This window comes from Terrapene carolina, unplaced genomic scaffold (genome assembly GCF_002925995.2).
Source record: "Terrapene carolina triunguis isolate 2854851 unplaced genomic scaffold, T_m_triunguis-2.0 Scaffold67, whole genome shotgun sequence".
Lineage (NCBI taxonomy): Eukaryota > Metazoa > Chordata > Testudines > Emydidae > Terrapene > Terrapene triunguis.
The window spans coordinates 15,380,696-15,401,889 of NW_020664418.1; the positions used below are offsets into that span (position 1 = coordinate 15,380,696).

General features: G+C 49.6%; 1 protein-coding gene across 1 annotated transcript in view; it reads left to right on the forward strand.

Moving 5' to 3' along the window:
• LINGO1 (leucine rich repeat and Ig domain containing 1) overlaps positions 1 to 20,912 on the forward strand; it is a 55,992-nt gene extending 35,080 nt beyond the window's left edge. Inside the window, exon 2 of the mRNA XM_024205428.2 lies at positions 18,691 to 20,912. Within this exon, the coding sequence (XP_024061196.2) occupies positions 18,691 to 20,544 (1,854 nt within the window). The 3' untranslated portion in view covers positions 20,545 to 20,912. The remainder of the gene's footprint in view (positions 1 to 18,690) is intronic.
• The last annotated feature ends 282 nt before the right edge of the window (positions 20,913 to 21,194 follow it).

The following is a 21,194-nucleotide window of genomic DNA, read 5'->3' on the forward strand; positions in this document are numbered from 1 at the left end:
TCGCAGCTGGTGGGAGAGCAGCAGAACGCCACAGTCACAGGACCCTCACCGCTGTAAGACTGCTGCACACTCATGCCCTTTGGGCCGTGAGATCACCACGCTGCCCTCCCCACCGTGAGAGAGCCACCCTGGCACCAGCCTTTGCCACTAGGAGACTGCTGCATGATCTGCCTCTAGAGCAATGCACCATCCGAGTGCCCTTGCCACTGTGCGGTCGAAGCACAGCCACCGTGAGAACAACATAACACCACGGAGCTGCTGTACCCTCACTGCAGGCACAGCGTGCTCGCCACTGTCACTAAACCACACTGGCAACACCGTCACAATGCTGTGCGTGGGCTGTGTAGACTGCTCTAGCTAGCTAGCGAGCCAAGTTACCCGTCACCTTAGGATCTAAGCATCTAGGCCATGCTGCGCTCTGTGTGGTGATATACAATAATACTGTCCATGTGACATCCTGTGGCTTTATGACATCATCCCAGGGATAATATTCCGACTGTCTGATGTATTATTACTGTCTGTCCTAGCACGCATTGCTATCGCGTTGGCTTTGCACAGTGTCGACTGCTGATGAATTATCTTAATGTCATCCTATCTTCATGGTCATACTCTGTAGTCACAGCGCTGACGTTCTGGAAAGTCTTATGATCCTGTGTATTTAACGATGCCAGGCCGGATCCTTAGCTGGTGTACATCAGCGTAGCTTCTCTGAAGTGAATGGAGCTGTGCTCATTGACTCTAGCTGAGCATCTGGTCCGTTGTGCCCATCCCTGTTTAATGATGTAGTTGCCTTCTTACGGATAGGAGAACATACCTTTATGTAACTAGAATAACATCACGTTCGTTGTCAGGTTATTTTAGGGAATGTGCAGTGGGAACAAAAACATTGCCAGTAAGAACATTCTAACCTTAAATTAAACATAGGACATGTGCACCAATGTCACTGCAAGAGACATCAGCTCGGATTGCTGGAGACTCAGGCTGTGCGCTCTGTCTCATGACTGTCGGAGATGTGCAGTAGAGCGGTGGTGGGGTATGGTGTCTCAGCTTGAGACAGCTGGAAATATCCAGCCCAGCGTGATAGGGCCAGAAACTCATTACCGTCTCATGTCTGGTGTGAATAGACTAGTGGTCTTAGTACAGTTCCGAGGGGAAGGCATCCACCTCACAAAGCCACCAGCAGGTATGGTAGCCTTCCGTACACTGAGGGGGGAAGGATGGTCTTTGTGGTGAATACACTTGTTGGTCAATTGTATAGTCGATTGCTTGACCACACTTTGGTGCATTATGAAATATACCGTACTCAAGAAACCAAATAATAAGCGTCAGTTGGGTTTATTAATATAGTACAAGGAAAAGGTTCTATACGATACCAGTCTCCGATCACCTGTCTCATGCAGCGATGGTACATTCACCTTACGCAAACGGGGAGCTTCCCAAGTTACACATTTCTGCTGGTATTATTTATATGATGATTTTACAAGTTACACATCCATCTCTTTACACATCACTAAAATCCAGCCCCTCTGTTTGTCCCGGTTCCCTGACTTGTTCTGTTCCTTCCTTATCTTTGGTTTGGATACTAGCATTGCAGGGGCTGGTCCGTGAAGGTACTTCCTAGCTTGTAGTAAGACAGAGAACAAATGTATCTTGATTTTGACACATTTCCTCCCTGCTTATGCCAAACAGTTACTTCAGCAAATGCAAGGAGTTATGCGATACTTAGCATAAGTGAGCAGGGTTATGGTGTAGGCCAACTGAGGCCATATCACTGTTACAGTATTTGTGCTTAATGTTACCAGTGCTTAGTGCATGCTAATATCTATACGGTGCAGATAATGCATATTGTTAATATGATATATATGTTAGGCAGCATATATTAGTCAACACACTGGACTGGGACTCCAGAGATAGAGATTCCGTTCCTGGCTCTGCTACGGACACTGCATAACCTTGGGTGAGTCCGTAGGCCTCACTTCAGCAAAGCCCTTCAGCGCGTGCTTAACACTGCCCACGTGCATGGTTCCATTGGAACCTCGAGGCCACACACTTGCTTACAATTAGACCTTCCCATGCCTGAGTCGCCCATGTGTAACATGGGGATAATGGTACCTCCCGGGGTGTTGGGAGGATCAGTTCATCAGTGCTTGTGAGGTGGGGTCAGATCCCACGGTGTTGGGGCCACGTGAATAGCAGATATCGATATGTCTCAGCCGGCAGGCAAAGGGCTCAGTAGCATGGCCTGTGAAATGCCACCTCACACAGGCAGTGGCCCTGGCATGTCAGAGTTCAGGCACGTTGATGGGGCAGAGTGGGGTCGTTTGCATCGCTTATGCCATTGCTGCACCTGTCCTCCAGGTGCTACGGAGTTAACATCTGCTTGGCTCCCATTGGCTGGTGCACTCAGCACTCTTCTGCCTTCAGCACTCAGTTTAACTGTCAGGCACATAGACCAGCTCAGAGTGAGCATTTCCGTTGGGTTTGAGGCTCTCTCTCATTCAGACCAGAGTAATGGACTTGTGCTTTATTGAAAATTGTGGTACCCTCCGGTCACAGTGCCAGAACGCTCGGGAAGCCTGAGCATCAAGTGGCATGATGGGTAATAAGTCAGGATCCAAACGGAGAGCTCTCCACTCCTCTTGCTCTTCTCCTCCTTCGGAGACAGCTGATGGGGCCTTCCAGGCTGAGGGGAAATGGAAGGCACACATGGTGGGGGTGGGGGGAGTGGCGGTTTGGGCTGTCTGCCCACATGGGTTAAATTATTCCTCTGATCAACCAGAATTAACAGCAGGGAAAATAACCCAGAAAAAAGCAAGATGGAGAATGGGGAGTGGGTGGGCTAAGGAGGGTGAGAGAGAGAAGGAAGGGCAAGGTTTAGAATAGCAGAGTGAATTCAGGGTGCACCGTAAGTTACACCTTGCACTGACTTTGACCCCATCTGACCCATTACTTCCCCAGCCAGGATGTGTAAGGGAATATGTGGGTCAGATCCTCAGCTGGTGTAAACTGGGGAGGCTCCACTGACTCCAATGCCCAACTGAAGGTTCAGGGGGCCAATTCCATTCTCAGTTACACCGGGATGAATCCGACGCAAGTCCAGTGACTGGGAGGTGTGTAAGGGATGCGGGTGTACTTACAGTTTGGTAACTGTGTGGTAAACTGAGCTAATGGAACATATACACTGTGGGAAGTGGCAGATGTGACACCAACTTAGACCTGCCATTAAATTTGGCCATCACTGTTTTATTCTCTCTGTGCTGGTGCTGCTGGCCACATGCCATTTCTGGGATTGGTGGTAAGAGGCCTTTAAGGATATGCTTTGGAAATCAGCTGGACCTGAGAATCCATGGTAAAATTCCTCCTTCGTGGCTATGGATGATCTTTCTGCTCTATCCTAAAGACTTTTGCATGGAAATCTATTTGTGGGGACATCAGGGTTTGAGTTTTTGCCCATCTCCTCATTTTGGTCCAGTTTGCGCCCCAGTTTCTCCCTCTAGCTCACTCCTTCTGGCGGTTTACATGCACAGTGGCTGCCTGCCGTCTATGAGGGGAAGAGAGGAATGCACAGCCCTGTCCTTGGGAGGAATCCACAGCCCCACCTTCTACCCCTGAAGAGCAGTATTCCTTTACCCCTGTGAGTCTACATTGGTGAAAAGATCAAGGCTGTGGGCTGGTTCTCCAACCTGGGTCACACTCAATGCACACTTACTCTGCTGTGCTCTGTACCAGCCACTTCCACAGAACCTAGAGAGAGAGAGAGAGATTTTCGTTGCACCTGACAAATACTCGTTTAGACAGCTAGTCCTCCCTGCAGTGTATGATGGGAGATGTGCAGTGCAGGTAGAGCGGAGAGCTGGTTTTCCATGGCAGGCACACTGTGCCATGAACAGATGATGGTTATCTTTTATAGTAGCATGAAGGTGACAATAAACTCAGTTCTGGTGGCTGGGGACTCTGCTCTTCCAAGAAGGCCTGTTTGCATTGGTTGCATCAGAGAAGGCTTCATCCAAAGATTTGTCACTGGCTGGCTCTGGGCATTTATCTGACAATATTCTGGGGTTGCATAGACCAGAGGCGTCTCCTTTGATAAACTTCTCTCTCACTGCCTCACTGTGGATGCTTCATGAGCACAAAAAGGAGTTTTCCTGCCTCCTTTGGCAGCTGGCAGTGGAATGGGGAGGGAAACATCTCCATGCTCCATTAGAGTTTATTCTTGGGGCTCTCAAATCTCGTTCACGACTCTTCCAGTTCTCATCTGCCCATTGAGCAAGGATCCCTTCAAGCAATCTACTAAGATTTCCAGTGGCCCAGCCCTTACTTCCAGAGAGTCAGGAACCTAATAGGCGCAGAGAAGTGGGTGGAGTCTGAGGAGTTAAAGAAGGAAAAGACCTAGTCTGCTACTGGAACATGTGTCTGGCCAGTGGAGGATTTTCCCATACAGTAGATCATTCTCCAGTGCTTTGTCTAACTTAATTTTGAATGTCTCAAGTGATGGAGCTTCCACCACTTCCCTTGGGAAATTATTCTACAATTGAATGGAGATCTCCTGTTCTTTGCCTTTGCAAACAGAAAAATCCTGTTCTCCAAACCATTGCCCGATGCAGAAAATACTGACCCAAGAAATGACGCTAGCTTCTGTGGGAGCCAGGGATACGTGATGCTGAACTGAGCTTTTGCTCTCCTGGACCTTGGGACAATGGGGGTGGGCGGCTCACTGCCCACTGCACCCTTTTCACATGCCATAAAAGTCTAATTTCTCTCTCACCATCTCACCCCAGAGGTGGGCACAGCTGCCTTCACAATTACTTATTGATCGCTTGTCAGGATGTTTTCTTTGCTGGTGGGTCACTGAAGCATGAGCAGCGAGAGAGACGATCTCACTGAGGGAGGGAGAAGGGATCTAAGAAGAGAGCATGCCTCTTGCACCGGAATGTTAATTTAAAAATACACAGACCCAGGCTCTGCGCAAAGCGGGGCCGAAAAACCACATTGAGGTTAAGCGGCTTCAATGTCATGCATGTGAGAGCGAGTTTTCCGCGGAGCAGGCTCCTTCATGGAGCCATGATCCTGATGCCCCACTTGACAGATGATTGGCTCTTTGCCCTCCTTGTTTTAAAACCTCTCTTTGGGCTGGCTCCAGCCCATTACAAAGCAATTGACCCTTTGTGCTACCTTCCCTGTCTGTATCACTCATCTAGCACTGACCCCCTGCCCATCCCTTCATGCACTGGGCCAGATCCTCAGCAGATGTAAAGCAACATAGCTCCCTTGACTTTCATGGAGCAACCTTGATTTGCACCAGCTACGGACCTGGCCCAGAGCTTTCCCCTCTGTAGGTCGCACCCATCCGGTATCTCTCAACTTCATTGACTTCCTATTCCATCATCTCTTGCTCTCCTTGTCTTGCCGGTGCTTTGTAATTCCTCCCTCCTTCTGCTCTTATTGATTTTTCATCCCCGTGACTGTGTTGTTTAATTCAGTCAAGTGTTTTGGGGAGAACGTCTGTATGGAAGGAGCTAGGCAAACTAGAATCGTGTTGTGTTTCCATAGCAGTCTTGCAACAGGTAGGGAAGTAGTAGTTTGGCAGTCAGGAGAAGCTAGATAGAGCTGTGCTGACAGTGTTGGGCAACCCATGCCATTTAGCAGATACAGCTTCTTATTGCATATGCCAGAAGGGGATTGGCATCTTAAATACATCCCCTTGATGTTTTATGGCAACACCTACTCTGTGCATGTGCCTACTGATCAGAAGAGGCAATTTAGCAGAAGCTGTAGCAGCTCATGCTTTTAGCTCTGGAGGTCCCTGGTTCAATCCTTGAGATGGCAACCTCACAATAGCTATTACCATACCACATCAGATCACTGGTCTATCTAGCCCAGTATCCTGTTTCTTACAGTTGCCCAAACCAGATACATCAGAAGATCGTGCAAAAAATCCATAATGGACAATTATGCAAGAACATGCCTCTGGGGGAAGTGTCTGCCTACCCCATGCAATTAGTGGTTGGCTTTCAACCAGAAGCATGAGTGTTGCTATCTCTTCTTATTGTTAACTTTCTTTGCACCATTCATTATTTTGTGTATCTTTGTTGTGTTCCCTCTTATTTACCTCCTTTCTAGAGTAAAAACTCCTGAGCTTTTTGTGCAGAACCATTTCATGCCTCTGAATTTTTTTGTATTGCTGTTTTCTAAATCTCTTCTGTATCTTTTTTTTTTTTATTCGAGCTAATCCGAACTTAACATACTGATTGGGTTCCCACTGATTTCTATAGTGTGTTCTATTTGCCATCCCATTCATTAAAGATTTTGTTTGGGTTTTGACTGCTACTACCCATTGAGCTACTGACACTTATTATTGTTTGAATTATAGTGGCACCTACAAACTTCAGATGAGACCAGGGCCCTTGTGCTAGGCACTGTACAAACACAAAGTTAGAGACCGTCTGTGCCCGAGAGAGGCTCACAGTCTAGTAGACAAAACAGACAAAAGATGGGAGGGGAAACTGAGGCACAGGAGGGGAAATGACCTAACCAAGATCACTGGCAGAGCTGGAAATAGAAACCCTATCTCCTGAGCCCCAGTCAAGTGCTTTAGCCAGAAGACGACCCTTCTTGTCACCAAATCTTTCCCTTTCCATGGTATGGACCTGTCTCTCTGCCAATACTGAGACAGCCCTGAGGAGTTCCGGGTTTTAGGTTAGAATTTATTTACATTTTCCTTTTATGTGAGAGATTGTTAGATACCAGGTGATAATGGAGGGAGGTGGTGAAAGCGAAGGGCAGGGAGACTAGGGGGAAGAAAGCTGGGATGATATAAAGGCGAGATGGGTGAACAGTGGAGGCTGTCCTGGGCGGGCTGTATTCTGTTGAATGCTGGCTAGTAGAGCAGCAGGGGTAAATGCCGTATGGACTTTGGAACACCAGGGGGTGGGTGTTGGAGTAGAAACGGTCAGCAGAGGAAGAGCAGGCTGGTGGGAGCTGGGAATTTGCCGAAAGGCTCCAGTTTAATCCTATAGAGCACCGGCTTTCTGCAGCCTGAATGGAACAGTTAGCCTACCCTGTCTGGAGTCGGGTGCAGTGTGGTCTTCACCTGCTTCAATTAACTGACTCCAAACACACCTTTTGGGCTAGCTGCCTGTTTTCAGATGTCAGCCGGCAATATATATATATATTGGATGGAAAAGGAGGCGGAGGCGGGAGAGAGAGAGAGAGTGAGCAAATGAATGATGGAAGCGAAGCGAATGATGGAGAGAGAAGGAAACAGATACAGACGTGTTTGGCAAATTAAAGCTTTTCCCCTTTGTTTTGCTGCTTTGCAGTTAGCTACAGGAACACTTAGCGCCAAGCCCGGGGTCTCGAGAAGCAACTCTCTTACCAGCAGGAAATGTTGTTAAATATTTATTTGTAAACCTGGAGTCTTTAGCTCTAAAACATAGTCAAGTTCAATAAAATTTGATTTAGTTGGTGCAGCTGGGAGGAGGCGAGAGGGCTGAAGCCGAGATCCTTGTTTGTGGGGTTTGTTTATAAACCAAAAATCCAGAGACCTCGGTTAGTCCCACAGCCCTGGGTCCAGGTCAGGACTCTGTGCACTAGTGTCAAGATTCACAGTCCTGGCACAGTGGGATCTGCTCACCAGTGTTTTAGTGCCAAGTTTCAGACGTCCACCCCCTCGATGCAGTGGGATCGACCAACCCACCCCTGCGAGCTGTAGGACTCATCCAGCTGTGCCCCAGCAAATCCCAGTGACTTTGACGCATTATTTTCTTGCTCAGAAAATGTTTCCCAAAGTCACTGGAGATGCTTGGAGAGTCTCTCATGGGCATCTGGCTCAAGGGTGAACGTCGCGCACGCTATAATTTATGATTACCAGATGTTTTTATTAGCTGACTCCGAAATTTCTGTTGTTGTTTTTTTTTAAATACTCTTGCTCTGTCAGCTTATCTGAAACCCCACTCCAGATTCCTCCCTGCCTACAGAAGGCCAAGTCCTGGCTCCAGGATTCTGATCACGACGAGTGGTAACAATACGGGGTTCCATGGCCGGGACGGTACATAGAATAACATGGTGATGTCTTCTGCAGAAAAAAAATGACTAAGTCACAGAACGGGATTCTCATAAACAGGGATGGGCAAAACTCGAGGGAGCCTGGGGAGTTTGAACCTTGCACGCTGGGTTTGTGAAACAAATCTAAGTGCACAAACTGTGTTTCCCTGGGGTTTTAAACCCTGGTGTTTTCTTTTTTCCCAAGGGTGATTTCAGTTGGTTTATTTTTGCTACATCCTGTTTACTTCTTTAGCTACAGGGTAGTCCGTGCTTTCATTATGGAGACCATCCCGCTGACTTAGTGCTCCTACTCCTGATTGACAACAGTGTAAATGCCAGCTCAGAATTAGATCCACCACTTCCTCACCCCACCCAGCCCGAAAAATACCTCTAGGCTGCCACCAGTGGGGAATTATTGATGCTACAGGTCTGGCCCAAGTAGAGCTATGCAGATTTATGCCAGCTGAGGAGCAGGCCCATTGTACTTAATTTTTCATTTGCATTTTTCTCCCTCTCTGCAACTTTTTCCAGATCTCTTCCCTTTCCAATCCACTTGTACCCTGTTTTTCTCTCCCCCCCCCTCCATCTTCTCCCATTTTTCCCTTTGGCCCAGCTCCTCAGCTGGTGTAAATCAGTGTAGCTGCATTGGCATCTGTCTACCACACTGATTGACACCCAGCTAAGTAGCTTCCCCTTTATCTTCGATAGAGAGAGGTAGAGATGTGAATTTTCTCTTGGCTCCCTTTCTCCTATGCTTAACATAAACCCAATACCATTCACGCTTGACCTGTGGACCCAGGATGGCCAAATGGGTTTGAAATCAGCCCTGATTATAATAGTGACACAGCCAATGGTGAAGGAACCGTTATGTGCACAGAAAGTGATGTCATGCAGACAAAAAAATGTGCACAACGTCTCAGCATAACGGGCCAGGGTTTTTTCCTCCCATACAATCGTACGCTGGCGGCTGTGAGCCTGCTTCACTGCCACCTGGTGCCTCATTGCCAGTTACACCTGGGGAAACTACCAGACACAACCAGATCAGAAGCAGGGTGGTATTTTATTCCCACTTTGCACAGGTGTAAGTGACGATGCGAGGTGCCACTTTCCCTCTCCCTGGGGCAGCATAGTTATTAGGCCTTTCAAGGTACATCTACACAGCAGGTGGCAACCGCAGCAGCGAGCATCAGATTGGGGCTCTCAGATGTGCTGCACCTAGCCGTGTAGATGTCTGGGCTCAGGCTGGAACTCAGGCTCTGAAGCCAAGGTCCGGGGGTGGGTATCAAAGCCTGAACTCCAGGCTGAACCACAACATCTACACAGCTGTTTTTAGCACTGTCGCGCAAGCCCAAATCCTTCAGCTCGGGCTCTGAGACTTGCTGCCAGGGGCTGTGTAGACCTACCCTCACAGAAGCAATTACACAAGACCCAGCAAAGGCCTCTCTCTAGGCCTGCAGTGAGGGAAAGGGGGGGGGGAAAGAAACCAGTCCAAACCATGAAGAAATCCCCATCTAGATACCTGGACCGGACTCCTTCCTTGGAGGTGCTCTGACCCCTTCCCAAGAAAGGACAACATGTGACACACCTCCTGCTAGATTATCTGCCACCTGCCAAGCAAACCCAACCACTCACCCCTGCTGATCCGGGAAGCATCCCTTAGGAGGAATGGATCTTACTTCCAGGGCCAAGTTATGGACAGGGTCACACGCCACCCATCAGGGCAGAGCCATGTCCCTGGACAGTTATCTGCTTGGGGGCGATTCTCCAGTCACACACTGGTTTTACACCTGTGGGTCCCAGTGACTTCAGTGGAGTCACCCCAGGTTTGCACCAGTGTGAGGTCAAAGTGGTTGATTCTCCGTTGCTCTGCATTCATCCACCCCTGTGAGGATCTTTACCATGGGGCATTTTACACCCCTTTGGACATTGGTGTAAGTGACTCACTAGGTGCAGGGAAGCAGGGGTGTTCCAGTTCAGAGGGTACATTTGTTAGATTTCATTTTCCCTCACTGAGCAAATTCAAGAATGCTACAAACTCTGCCAGATCTTTGCCCCTACATCCCAGCCTCTTTCCCCTTCCAACATCCCTGGTGCCACAAGCCTCTCATGGCCACGTCCAGCATCCCTGTTATTCTGGTGAGTTCAGTTTTTCCTCTTTCAAAAATCTTCCATTTAATGAAAACATCAGAGCTGATCACATGACTGGGGAGAGCCTACTGCAAACCCCCAGACGGGTCATCCTGCTCAGTTCCTTCTCACCAGGGCATACATGGCTCAGATGCAGGCATGGTGAAACAGACGTCTCTTCATGCTATGACACATCCCTATGCCTGAACCTGGTCCAAAGCCTTGGAGTCAATGGAAAGACACCCACTGATTTAAATGCCCCTAATACGGCAGCCTTTGCAATAGAACAGGGATTGGCAAATCAGCAGCTGTGGCTCTGGTTTGAGATCGTTCAGGAATGCCAAGCAATTCCAGCACTAGGGATGATACTGGGGGTCTCCAGTGACTGCTGCATGATCTGGGCTAGATGGTCAGCATCAGATCATGCAAAAATCTTGATTTTTAGAAGGGGGTTTCTATCACCAGCTCAGCCTTGGAACAGATGTGTTTTGCTCTGAAATGTCCAAAGGTAAATAGGAAACAGAAGTGATTTAAAGCTCATCTTCACTCTGTATTTTTCAGTTTATTTGTTGTCTTTATCCCGGGCCTTTTATGTGGCTTCAGCTATTAGCATTACGGATGTTTTTGTCAGGGCTTGTATTTATCATGGATTTAAATTTAGCCCAGAACTAATACTACGTGAGGTGTGTCTGTACTTTAATTCTATGCAAGTAGATTTGTCTAGTCTGTAATAATATGCAGATTTTGCTTTGTTCATTTATCATGTTTGCTCATCTTTTTAACTCTTGTCCACCAAAGCCTTAAATTCTACCACTGAAGGCTTATTTGGCTGCTGTTGTTTTTCATGGCCACGTTGTATTCTCTGCAGCTAGAAGGCTCAGGCAAAGAATGTGTAATAATTCCACAATGCCAGGTGTATTTCAGCCTAACCAGGCAAATTATCCCCTTGTCACCGTGTGGGGCATAGGGCCAGATCCTCAGCTGGTGTAAATCCGCTCCAGTGGATCTCTGCGCGGGAGGAGCCTGGGATGGTTGAATGGTGGAGTTTGTGGAAGGTCAGTCCTGAGGTGCGCTGCTGGATCTGTGCTTTTGCACAGGACACAGGCTAGAGAATAGTGGCTAGTTTGGAAGTCTGAACTAAGTGCATTGACAAAGCTCTGTTGGGTCTAGGAGTGGAACAACAGGCGGTGTCGCAAGCCAAAACCAAGGTTGTTGCCAAAGCTGTTTGCCATATCAGAGCTGTTGCAAATCACGATGAATATACAGGGCCAAATTCACCCCAGGCGTGATTCCATTGACGCTGGTGGAGATACACCAGGGAAGAACTTGGCACCTGTTAGAGGAATTCTTGGGGACGCTCAGATTGTAATATCAAGAGAGTTAGGCAGGGCCGGCTCCAGGCACCAGCTGAGCAAGCTGGTGCTTGGGGCGGCAGATTGTTGGAGGCGGCATTCTGCCCAATCCTAGGGCGGCACGGCCGCTTTTTTTTGTTATTGTTGTTCTTGTTCCGCTCCGGCCGCCCTGTAGGGGGCGGCGCCGTGGAGAACCAGAGCGCCCTGCAGGGCAGTCCTCTTCCTTCCCTCCCCGCCGACCGGAGCGGAGCCCTCGCGGCAGGCGGCAGGAGGCGGCGCAGCGGGAGGGGCCGCGTGGCAGCGCCCCTGCTGTAGCCCTGGCCGCCCCCTTCTCTCTCTCTCTCCCGCCCACTCCCTCCCCCCCCCCCCCCCCAGCCGGTCCCCCTGCACCTGCGCTCCGGCCGCGCCGCAGGTTTTTTTTGTTTGTTTTGTTTTGTTTTATTTTGCTTTGCCGTTCTGGCCGCCCCGTTTTGTTTTTTGTTTTTTTTTTTTTTTGCTTGGGGCAGCCAAAAAGCCAGAGCCGGCCCTCGAGTTAGGAGAGATACCACAACTACCCCACCCATTCCTGCACCTGTCTGAAGCCAGTATTAGCAGTTGCCCAGCAAGGTGACGAGCATGGAAATTTCAGCTAAGAACACATCCAAATAAGGCAGGCTGTTTTTCAGCATAATGAGGTGAAGTCTTTCCAATCTCAGTGCAATTAGACCCTTTCGACTGTGTTTTGTTTTGCATGTAATGTTTTGCTTTTTTATGTCTTTCTCAGCAAGATTGTGAGTATAGGGAATTGGATTCCAAGAGAGATTAACAGAGATGACGGTTAAAGAGAAAGTGCCTGCATTTTGAAGGCATGCATTCTGAGCAACGGCACTGCAAAATGTTCCTTTCGCTGCATGTAATGTGATGCATCAAAGGGTTTAGAGTGGTACCTGCTGCCCCATTTCCAGCAGAGTTGCAGCACATTAGCTGGGATTTCTACATCTTCCTGGAAGATATGGTTTCAGAGGTGCAAAGTTTACTCCGGCAGTTGCAAAATAAATAGCGCTTTTTGTCTGATGGATATTGCACAAGCATGAAAACAGCTTGTTTAGCCTCCTTGGAATGGGCTTTGGGTGGAAGACCTGCTCTGGCTCCCACCCATATGGGAAGAGCCCTGGGGAGATATTTAGATAGCCACTCACCATCTGGCCATGGCTCCTTTTGGCTCCCTGGATACCGTTGCTGCCCACTCGCTCAACAAGGGTCCCAGTTTGTCTCAATTACAGGAATATGCCGAGCAAACACACAAGTGCAACTATCAAGGACTCTGCTAATTGGTTATGTCCACCCCAGTGTCTGGCCACCAGTTGTCAGAGGTAGAAGGCCCCTTGGCTGAGACCTTCACGTCTCTGGTATTATCCCAGCCTCAGAAGCCAATTACATCCTTCAGGATAGATTTAGGTCTCGTCTCTGGGATATCAAATACCGTGCCAGTGAAACTATCATGGCCAGTATTTATAACAGTGACCGGCATAGTTGACAATATTGATGTTACGCCATGAAGGATGATTAATAATAAATATCCTACATTCATTTAGCACTTTGTGGCCTGATCCAGTTCTGAGTGAAGCCAATGGAAACCTTTCCACTGATCTCAGTGAGCGTTAGATCAACCCGTTAGGAATGATTCTGAAGCTGTTTACAAATTATGTACACACAGGAATCACTTTGCACACCCCTGAAATGCAGTCACCTCTGGGGTGGAACGCATCAGCTGTTCAACAGCACCCAGCAACTCTGCACAGCAATCTAGGACAAGAGGTGAAGAATGCTGTATCAAATTGAAACTGTGGAAGGAATTCTGTGGAGCAGACTGTAATTAATACCCTAGTTTGAATTGGGCTAGGACATTACTGTTCTGGTTTATGAGATGGTGAAGACTGATACATTTATGGATTGCACATCACTTTTCATCCTTGCATTTTGCAAAAAATCTTCAAATAATCTTTTTGGAAGGAAGGATATTAAGTTATACATGGGACATCTATCTATAGAAAATGATGGATATAAACAGAAGCAATGAAACTAATGCACAGAGTGTATCCAAGAGCCATAAATAGTGCAAGGCAAAGTAATGCACAGGATATATATAATGATGGATATAAACTGAACCGGTGAAAGTAATGTGTGGAGTCTATTCAGCGATAGCCATAAATAGCATTAGTGAAGGCAATGCAGAGTGTATATGTAACAATGGATATAAACAGAGCCAGGGGTAGTTGTACATATAATGTACGATATTAATGTGATTTGATCCGTCATAACAGCTTGAGCAACATAAAAAATAAGTACACCAGAAGCAATGTGACATGCAGCTTTAGCATCCCACTGACAAGGGGATGGGATTGTTTATGGTTTGAAGGTATAAGCTGCCTTTGCAAAGCCATAACTCCCCCGGAATAACTTTATATAGTGCTCAGTGTCTCCCCGTGCCAAGTTTTTCACTAGCTCAGCTCCCTTCATTCATTTAACTTTCAAATTGCCTCTTCCATTCCAGAGCAGGGAGGGCTGGGAATGAGGAGGGAAGAGCCACTAGACTAGACACAGTCCTTGCAGGTGGTAGTGGATTTGGGGTGTGTCTCCTGCTAACCTGTCGTGGGAAGAGTTACTGCATTCTTCTTTTCAGAAGAAAAATAGGGTTCAGTATCCCCCAAATCCCAGCGTGGTCTGGCCCCCTTAAAGACAGTGTTGCCTTGGGGTGCAAACAAGGAACAACTTTCTGGAGTGCAAATGTTTGAGATGGCTACTAGAGAAGTAATCAACTCACCTACATTAGGACATAAGAATAGCACCATTTGAATGATTGATGAGGAAGCTGGGGATTGCTTAGGGGAAATAACTGGGGGAGGAGGGGTGTGTGTGTGTGTGTGTGTGTTTGGGATAGGGTCATTTATATCACTTCCATCTGAAATCACTTGAGATCAAATCCTAGGACAGGGGTGGGCAAATTTTTTGGCCTGAGGGCCACATCTGGGTGGGGAAATTGTATGCAGGGCCATGAATTTAGGGCTGGGGCGGGGGTTGGGGTGTGGGAGGAGGTGCAGTGTGCAGGAAGGGGCTCAGGTCAAGGGGTTGAGGTGTAGGAGGGGTGCAGAAGGGGGCTCAGGGCAGGGCATTGGGGTGCAGGAGGGGTGAAGGGTGCAGCAGGGGGTTGTGGGCTCAGGGCAGGGGGTGCGGAGTGCAGGAGAGGGCTCAGGGCAGGGGGTGCAGGAGGGGTTTGGGGTGCAGGCTCCGGCCTTGCACCACTTACCTCGAGCAACTCCAGGGTGGCAGCAGCGTGCAATGGGGCTAAGGCAGGCTCCCTGCCTGCCCTGGCCCCATGCCGCTCCCAGAAGTGGCCAGCATGTCCAGCAGTGGCTCCTGGGGGTGGAGTGGGGCAGGCGGCTCTGCCACATGCTGCCCTCGCCTGCAGGTACCACTCCCGAAGCTCCCACTAGCCACAGTTCCCCATTCCCAGCCAATGGGAGCTGTGGGGGACGGTGCCTGCAGGTGAGGGCAGTGCACGGAGCCCTCTCCCCCCACCCGAGGGGCCACAGGGACGTGGTGCAGGCTGCTTCTGGGAGCGGTGCGGGGCCAGGGCAAGCAGGGACCCTGCCTTAGCCCCACTGCGCCATGGGGCTGGCAATCCCACGGGCCAGATTGAAAGCCCTGATGGGCCATAGTTTGCCCTCCCCTGTCCTAGGGACAAAGTCAGGGCCGGCTCCAGGCACCAGCTTGTCAAGCAGGTGCTTGGGGCGGCCGCTCTGGAGAGGGGCGGCACGTCCAGGTATTCGGCGGCAATTCAGCGGACGGTCCCTCACTCCGTCTGGGAGCGAAGGACCTCCCGCCGAATTGCCGCCGCAGATCGCGATCGCGGCTTTTTTTTGTTTTTTTTGTTTTGGCTGCTTGGGGCGGCCAAAACCCTGGAGCCGGCCCTGGACAAAGTAGTTAACACCAGCAAAGGCCATCCTTGGAAAGCTCTGACCTGCCCTGCTTCAGGATCCTTGGTAGCTCTGGTGTTGTGTTGTCATGCTGACGGTGTTTCAGTGTTCAACGCTGGCATCACATCCCCAGCCAAAGCTATGTAAGGGCTGGCTCCAGGAGAAAGGCCAAGATTGTAGCTAAAACCACTTCAGATTGACACAAAAATTGCTTCCTATGGCCTCATCCCATTGCGTTCCTGGCAGGCCCAGAAATCAGTACCACTTCTGTCTCTCATGAAAGACTTCTCCCAGGGCCCATACCACATTGGCCAGGAAATCTATCTGAAATTCCTCTCCCTTGGACCTTTTTTGCTTCAGTGCAGAAATCCGGTTAGTTTTTCTCATCCTTTCCCTAGTGAATGAAGCCAAGTAAGGGAACAGGTCTAAGATTAAGGCAGTTGTTAGTGAGGAGGCCCCAGCAGTGGTGCTCACAGGAAATTCCTGGATCCCATGCCTATAGAGTAGATTCTGTTTACACTGCCCTGGTGTTTCATTTGCTGGTGCAGTAAAACCAATTCTGCTGCCAGTTTGGGGTTGGAAATTATGAGCCCCTCTTTTGCACCTCTGTTCTTCCACCCAAGAACTTGCTTTTGCATGTAAATACTCCATCCAGAGGTCAGTGGTATTTTCCCCGGACCTCTGTAATCTGATGCAATTAAAAGCAACAGGGAAAAAAGAGATTTAAGTGCTTTCACTTTGGATTCCAGAGGCAACAATGAATGCTGAGAGCCATATTGTGCTTACTTACCTCTTCCGCCCGCCCCCAGGGTCCAGGCATGGTGACAAAGAAAAAGGGTATTGAGGCATGCTCACAGACAGGAATCTTCAAGCCAGTTTAATGTATCTAGATGCCCAGGTCCCCAAAATCCCAGCCTTTATTTTTAAAAGCTTAATGGTAGTTTGTAAGTACAATGTGCCTTTTACCCAGGATCGCAGAACATGTTGCAAAGCCGGGTAAATATCATTATTGCCGTTTCGCCAATAGGGAACTAAGGCACAGGAGGGGTTAAGTGACTTGCCCCAGGACGCAGAGAGAGTCAGTGGCAGAGGCGGGAGTAGTCAGGAGTAACTCCACTGGCGTCCATGGGGTAGAGGAGAATCCAGCCCAGAAGAAGATATTGCTTTCTGCTCTAAGTGGAACGTGTTCCTTTCTGAGCTGCCATTCTCTGGGCCTCGACACCTCTTTGGCAGCTCCACTGGCTGGGTTTTCCCTGTGTCTCTAGTCTGGTCTGAATTCTGCATTCCAGCACCTCTGCATTCAAAAGGCGGTTTTTGTATTCAAGTTCCATCTAAAGGGAACTGACTCATTTTGAGAGCTTAAAGTAGGATGTGCGTGTGTGTGCGTAAAACGTTCCCCAGTCAATCGTCAAAAGTTGGGGGATGATTTCACCCAGGAGTGGCTTGGACAAGTAAATGAATGAAGGCATCAGCACCATGGCTCCACTTCTTCCTCAGGGGCCATCTGCACCAAGCCCCTGCCTCTCCCTTTCTTCCCAGCAGACAGTAGGATGGGGGGTGGGGGTGCTGCGCTCCTGCCAGAAGGCTGGGTCAGCGGGCGGGATCACGCTCCCTGGTTCCTCAGCACCTCATCAGGGCGCTGCTGGCCGAAGTGCAGGCTCCCTCCTTTTTGTATGCACCTCACCTCCGAACTCGAACTTCATTAGTGGAGCCTGTTCTCCTGGCTGCTCTGAGCAGACTGCAAAGCAAGCCGTTAACCTAGAGGCCTCTCAGGCCAGGTCTCGCAGGGCGCCAGTCGGACCGGGGGTTGGGACAGAGACAGGTTTCAGCCAGTTAACGCCTAAATAATAGAGGCTTTTTCAACTTGGGTGGTTTTTTTTTCAGATCACTTTGCCGTGAGAAATTATATTCTAAGCTTTCAGGCTTTGTCATCGCTCGCAGTTGTACAGCACAACTGCTTTACTGAGAAATTCCCCCCGGCCCCACCATGCCCGGCTACAAGAGCCCCAGTTTGAGCGGCAGCGTGGCCCACTGGTGAAGGCTCTGAGCAGGAGACCTGGGTTCTGGTCTTCACTCAGCCACTGACTTGCTGTGTGACCTTGGTCAAGTCACTTACCCTCTTTCTTTCCCCTCCGGCCCTTTGTCTGTCTGCTTTAGATTGTAAGTTCTTTGGGACAGCCATTGGCTTTTACTGTGTCCATGCAGCAACCAGCCCAGTAGACACTGCCATCATAATAATGGGCATCCCCTGCCCTCATCAGGCCAGCTTAGTGACAGGAAGCTGGACTAATTATTGTTTGTTAGCCCAACCTATTGCCAGCCCTGGGGACAGAAATGTTGACCTCCTTTGCCAGTCCACGTGGATACCAAAAGATCAGTGTGGAAGAGAATTCCCTGCCCAGAGACCCTGTGAATTCGGACACATGGAGCACGCTATTCAAACCCACTGAACCACATTCGCAACTGCCTAGTTGGTAACTATTGTGGCCACAGTTTGGTAATCTGTCTACAAGGAAGGGAGTCCCTGGGGGATGCTGAGAAGACATAAGGAAGAATCCAGGTTGTGGGGCAGGAGTTAGTCTGTGGGGAAATGCAGGTCCTGGCAGGTGCATAGCTAGTAAATGCATGGTGAGGCTGTAGGCCTGGAAGCAGAACATGCCAGCTCTGCTACATAGATCCCCTGATGGCCACTGTCCCACCCTTCCAGGGTGTGAAATTGGACACGGCTGCTAGGGCAAGTACTAAGACCGAGCAAGGAGGGGAGGAAAAATGATGGGCGGGGAGAGGAAGTCCAAAGATGACTACTAAGTGGCTGGACCTCTGGCTGGATAGTATGGGACTGACACTACCCCAGCCAGTGAAATGCTGCTCCCATGCCAGCTCTCCCTGCAGCCCTTCAAGTGTGTGTGTTCTGCTCTCTTAAATGTGCTTCTCTACCATCTCTGCAGCACAGGTGTGTCGGGCTGCATACGGGACACTGCAAATGATAGCGTCACCGCGGCTACAGTGTGTATTGAAATAGCAGGGATGTATTGAGCAGACATGTCTAATATTGACCTGGTATTTCCCCTTTAGTTAATATCGGCACTGGCAGGTCAATGAACCTTGACACTGACTCGAACAGAAGTGACCTTTGCCATTCCACTGGCCTTTGTTTGCTAACCTCTGCTGTTGTTCTTTCCTCCCCCTCTTTGTTTTTGTGTCGCTTGCAGGTGAGAGATAGGATGATAGCTGGGGAGGTGAGCATGCATAGCCCAATTCTGGCCTGCTGGCAGCCTATCCTCCTCCTGATGCTGGGATCCGTCCTCTCCGGCTCTGCCACGGGCTGCCCGCCCCGCTGCGAGTGCTCTGCCCAGGAGCGCTCGGTGCTGTGCCATCGAAAGCGATTCTTCGCCGTCCCCGAGGGGATCCCGACTGAGACCCGGCTCCTGGACTTGGGTAAGAACCGAATCAAGACTCTCAACCAGGATGAATTTGCCAACTACCCTCACGTGGAGGAGCTGGAGTTAAACGAGAACATTATCAGTGCCATTGAGCCTGGGGCTTTCAACAACCTCTTCAACCTCAGGACTCTGGGTCTCAGGAGTAACCGACTGAAGCTCATCCCCTTGGGGGTGTTTACCGGACTAAGCAATCTTACCAAGCTAGACATTAGTGAGAACAAAATTGTGATCCTCCTAGACTACATGTTCCAGGACTTGTACAACCTGAAGTCTTTGGAGGTTGGGGACAATGACCTGGTCTATATCTCCCACCGGGCCTTTAGCGGCCTCAACAGCTTGGAGCAGCTGACGCTGGAGAAATGCAACTTGACCTCCATCCCCACGGAGGCGCTGTCTCACTTGCACGGCTTGATTGTGCTGAGGCTGCGCCACCTGAACATCAACGCCATCAGGGATTACTCATTTAGGAGGCTCTACAGGCTTAAGGTCCTTGAGATCTCCCACTGGCCCTATCTGGATACCATGACGTCCAACTGCCTCTATGGACTGAACCTGACATCCTTGTCCATCACCCACTGCAATCTGACTTCCATCCCTTACGTCTCTGTCAGACACTTAGTTTATCTCAGGTTCCTGAACCTGTCCTACAACCCCATCCTCACCATTGAGGGCTCCATGCTGCACGACCTGCTCCGGCTGCAGGAGATCCAGCTGGTGGGTGGGCAGCTCAGCACCGTGGAGCCCTACGCCTTCAGAGGCCTCAACTACTTGCGCATCTTGAACGTCTCCGGAAACCTGCTGACCACACTGGAGGAGTCAGCCTTCCACTCGGTGGGGAACCTGGAGACGCTCATTTTGGATAATAACCCTTTGGCCTGCGACTGCCGGCTGCTTTGGGTTTTCCGACGCCGCTGGAGGTTGAACTTCAACAAGCAGCAGCCCACCTGCTCCACCCCCGAGTTCGTCCAGGGGAAGGAGTTCAAGGACTTCCCCGACGTGCTCCTGCCCAACTATTTCACCTGCCGCCGGGCGCGCATACGGGACCGCAAGCCGCAGCAGATCTTTGTGGATGAGGGCCATACGGTACATTTTGTCTGCCGGGCAGATGGGGATCCACCCCCCACGATCATGTGGCTCTCTCCCAGAAAGCACCTCATCTCTACCAAAACCAACGGGCGGCTCACCGTCTTTCCCGACGGCACTCTGGAGGTGCGCTACGCCCAGATCCAGGACAATGGCACCTACCTATGCATCGCCAGCAATGCGGGTGGCAATGACACCATGCTGGCACACCTTCACGTGCGGAGCTACTCCCCAGATTGGCCCCACCAGCCCAACAAGACCTTTGCTTTCATCTCCAACCAACCCAATGAGAGCGACGCCAACAGCACGCGTGCCACCGTGCCTTTCCCCTTCGACATCAAGACTCTGATCATCGCCACCACCATGGGATTCATCTCCTTCCTGGGCGTGGTGCTATTCTGTCTGGTGCTTCTCTTCCTGTGGAGCCGGGGGAAAGGCAACACAAAGCACAACATCGAGATCGAGTACGTGCCACGCAAGTCCGACGCCGGCATCAGCTCTGCTGATGCACCACGCAAGTTCAACATGAAAATGATCTAACCCGAAGCAATTTGCAAATAATAAAGTTTTTTTTAAAAACAAAACAAAAGAAGAACGTTGCTACAAACATACCGACCTCTCTCCTCCCCTGAATCACCCCTCCCCTCTCGTTCTAACCCCGCCTCCCTGCACCACCACCTCTTCCACCTCTTTATACCAGGAGAACATTCTGCTGATGTCTCCAGGACTCCCATGTTTGTAAGGAAGTAGTCTGACGGACGCCGATGTCAGATCTAATGATGAGAGGGAAAAACAAACAAACAAAAAAAGAGAAACAAAAAATAAAATAAATCAATAAAAAGTTACGAACTTTCCTCTGTAACTTTGATTTAAATAATTATGGATTTTTATGAAAAGTTGAAATAAAAAAAAACCTCCCTATTTCCTATAGATAGTTGGAATGCAAAATCTTGACTTCTTGATCTGTCCAGTTCTGTATCTGATTGAGTTTTATTTTTCTTCCTCTCCTCTTCTCTGACTCTCCCATGGAGGCAGTTTCTAGTGGTCTCAGAAAGAAAAAACTGGGCCTTCCATCCACACAGCTCCTAGTGCAAGCCAGAGCCCAGTTGCACCGGGGAAAAGGCTGTTGGCTCTGCAGAGAGCAAAGAACAAATTCTGCTGTGACTTGTGCCCTCAGTCACACCTCTGAA